Below are 1709 nucleotides of genomic sequence, written 5' to 3' on the forward strand. Positions count from 1 at the left end.
TCTGCGGGGGCACCGAGGGGCCGGGCGGGCCCTGAGCAGGGGGGCACAGCCCCCCTCCCCCCCCACGGACGAGCCCCCCGGCCCGGTGGCTGTGCCCACCTGCGATGCTCATGAAGCGGTGGGAGAAGATGGAGAGCTGCACGGGGTCCAGCTGCGTGCCCACGGCGCTCGGCCGCCCCGAGCCCACGGCGATGCAGACGTCGCCGAGCTCCGTCAGGCTGGCGGTGCAGCCCGGCTCCACCAGGATGGTGCTGGGGGGGGGGGACGTGGCGTGGGGGGGCAGCCCCACAGCGAGGGGCAGCGCGGAGCCATGCCCAAAAGGGGGACGGGGCTGGCTCGCTCCCACTCCTTGGCCCCACAGGGAGGGAACCCACGTCCCTGGGTCCCCATGGTCCATGCAGAATCCCATCCTGGGGTCCCACCAGCACCCTTGGGTCCCACTGGCTTCCCAGCCTCCCCCCCCAGCTCTCTGGGGACCCTCCTCCAGCACCCTGGGGTCCCCACCAGCTCTCCAGGGGCCCCACCAGCTCTCCAAGGTCTCCGCCAGCATTCTGGTGTCCCCTCAGCACCCTCAGGTCCCCACCACCTCCCCAGGGTCCCCACCAGCTCCCCAGGGTCCCTGCCACCTCCTCTAGGTCCCCGCCAGCCCCCCGGGGTCCCCCCAGCCCCCATCTCCTGCCTGTTCTTGTCGATGATGATGGCAGGGCCGGGGATGGCGTGGTCGCAGGAGAGCTGCTCCAGCAGGAACACCGGCGTCTCCAGGTACCCCTCCTCGAAGTAGCACCGCGTCACCTGCGGATCCAGCACGGCTCATCCCACCGGACCCCCCTCACCCAGAGCCCCTTGAGGGGTCAGGGCCGGACCCCACGCCCCCCCTCACCGTCTCCACGCGCGGCGGCTCCCCGCTGGGTGCCAGCGGGCTCTCGCAGCTGATGCCGGTGCTGCCGGTGCCACGCACGCGCACGTCATCCACCACCACGGCGCGGTCAGGGATGGTGAAGCCAAATTCTGTCCTGTACCTGTGGCACGGGGAGGAGGTGAGCGTGAGCCAGGGGTGCCCCCCCCCCCGAGCCGGGGGTGCCGGCAGGGACTCACCGGCTGGTGAAGGCGGCGGCGAAGTCCCCGGCACGGCAGGAGCGGGGGGTCGGGGGGTGCCCCTTGGCCGAGCACATCAGGGCGCAGTCGGTGCGCTCGTAGCGCAGGTGCAGGAACGCCTCGGTCCGGATCTGGTCGCTGCGGGGCCGGGAAGGGGTCAGTGGGCTGGGACGGGGGGGGGGGACACATGACACGGTGGGGGCGCGTTGGGGACCACCCCTCACCTGGAGAAGCCCTGGGCTGCCAGCGCCTGCCGGCACTCCTGCTCCAGCGCGGCGATGCGCTCGTCCAGCTGGGCGAAGGCGGCCGGCTCGTAGCGGAGGGCGCAGGGCACCTGCGCCTCGTGCACCACGTCCGCCAGCGCCATCCCGTACGCCGACAGCACCCCGCTGTACCTGCGGGCACCCAGCGCCGGCGGCGGCCTCAGCGCCCACCCAGCGCCCCCGGACCGGGCTGGGGGACCCCGTCCTGGCCCCCCGCGTACTTGTGGATGAAAACCTTCTTCATGCCCAGGGCGCGGGCGATGGCGCAGGCGTGCTGTCCCCCCGCGCCCCCAAAGCAGGCCAGCACGTGGCGGGAGGTGTCGTGGCCTCGCGCCTGTTTTGGGGGAGAAA

At 73.0% G+C, this 1709-nt stretch overlaps 1 protein-coding gene across 1 annotated transcript; it reads right to left on the reverse strand.

Annotated features, from left to right (window-relative positions):
• Window positions 1-13: 13 nt before the first annotated feature.
• Window positions 14-1698, reverse strand: LOC118159592 (5-oxoprolinase-like; the record flags this gene model as incomplete). The annotated part of the gene is made up of 6 exons (XM_035314170.1): window positions 1580-1698; window positions 1320-1490; window positions 1096-1233; window positions 881-1019; window positions 680-792; window positions 14-251 (listed from the first exon to the last, which is right to left on the reverse strand). Coding segments are annotated over exons 1-6 (822 nt in total), but the record flags the coding sequence as incomplete, so codon positions are not given.
• Window positions 1699-1709: the final 11 nt, after the last annotated feature.

The sequence above is a fragment of the Oxyura jamaicensis genome, unplaced genomic scaffold (assembly GCF_011077185.1).
Source record: "Oxyura jamaicensis isolate SHBP4307 breed ruddy duck unplaced genomic scaffold, BPBGC_Ojam_1.0 oxyUn_random_OJ71188, whole genome shotgun sequence".
Lineage (NCBI taxonomy): Eukaryota > Metazoa > Chordata > Aves > Anseriformes > Anatidae > Oxyura > Oxyura jamaicensis.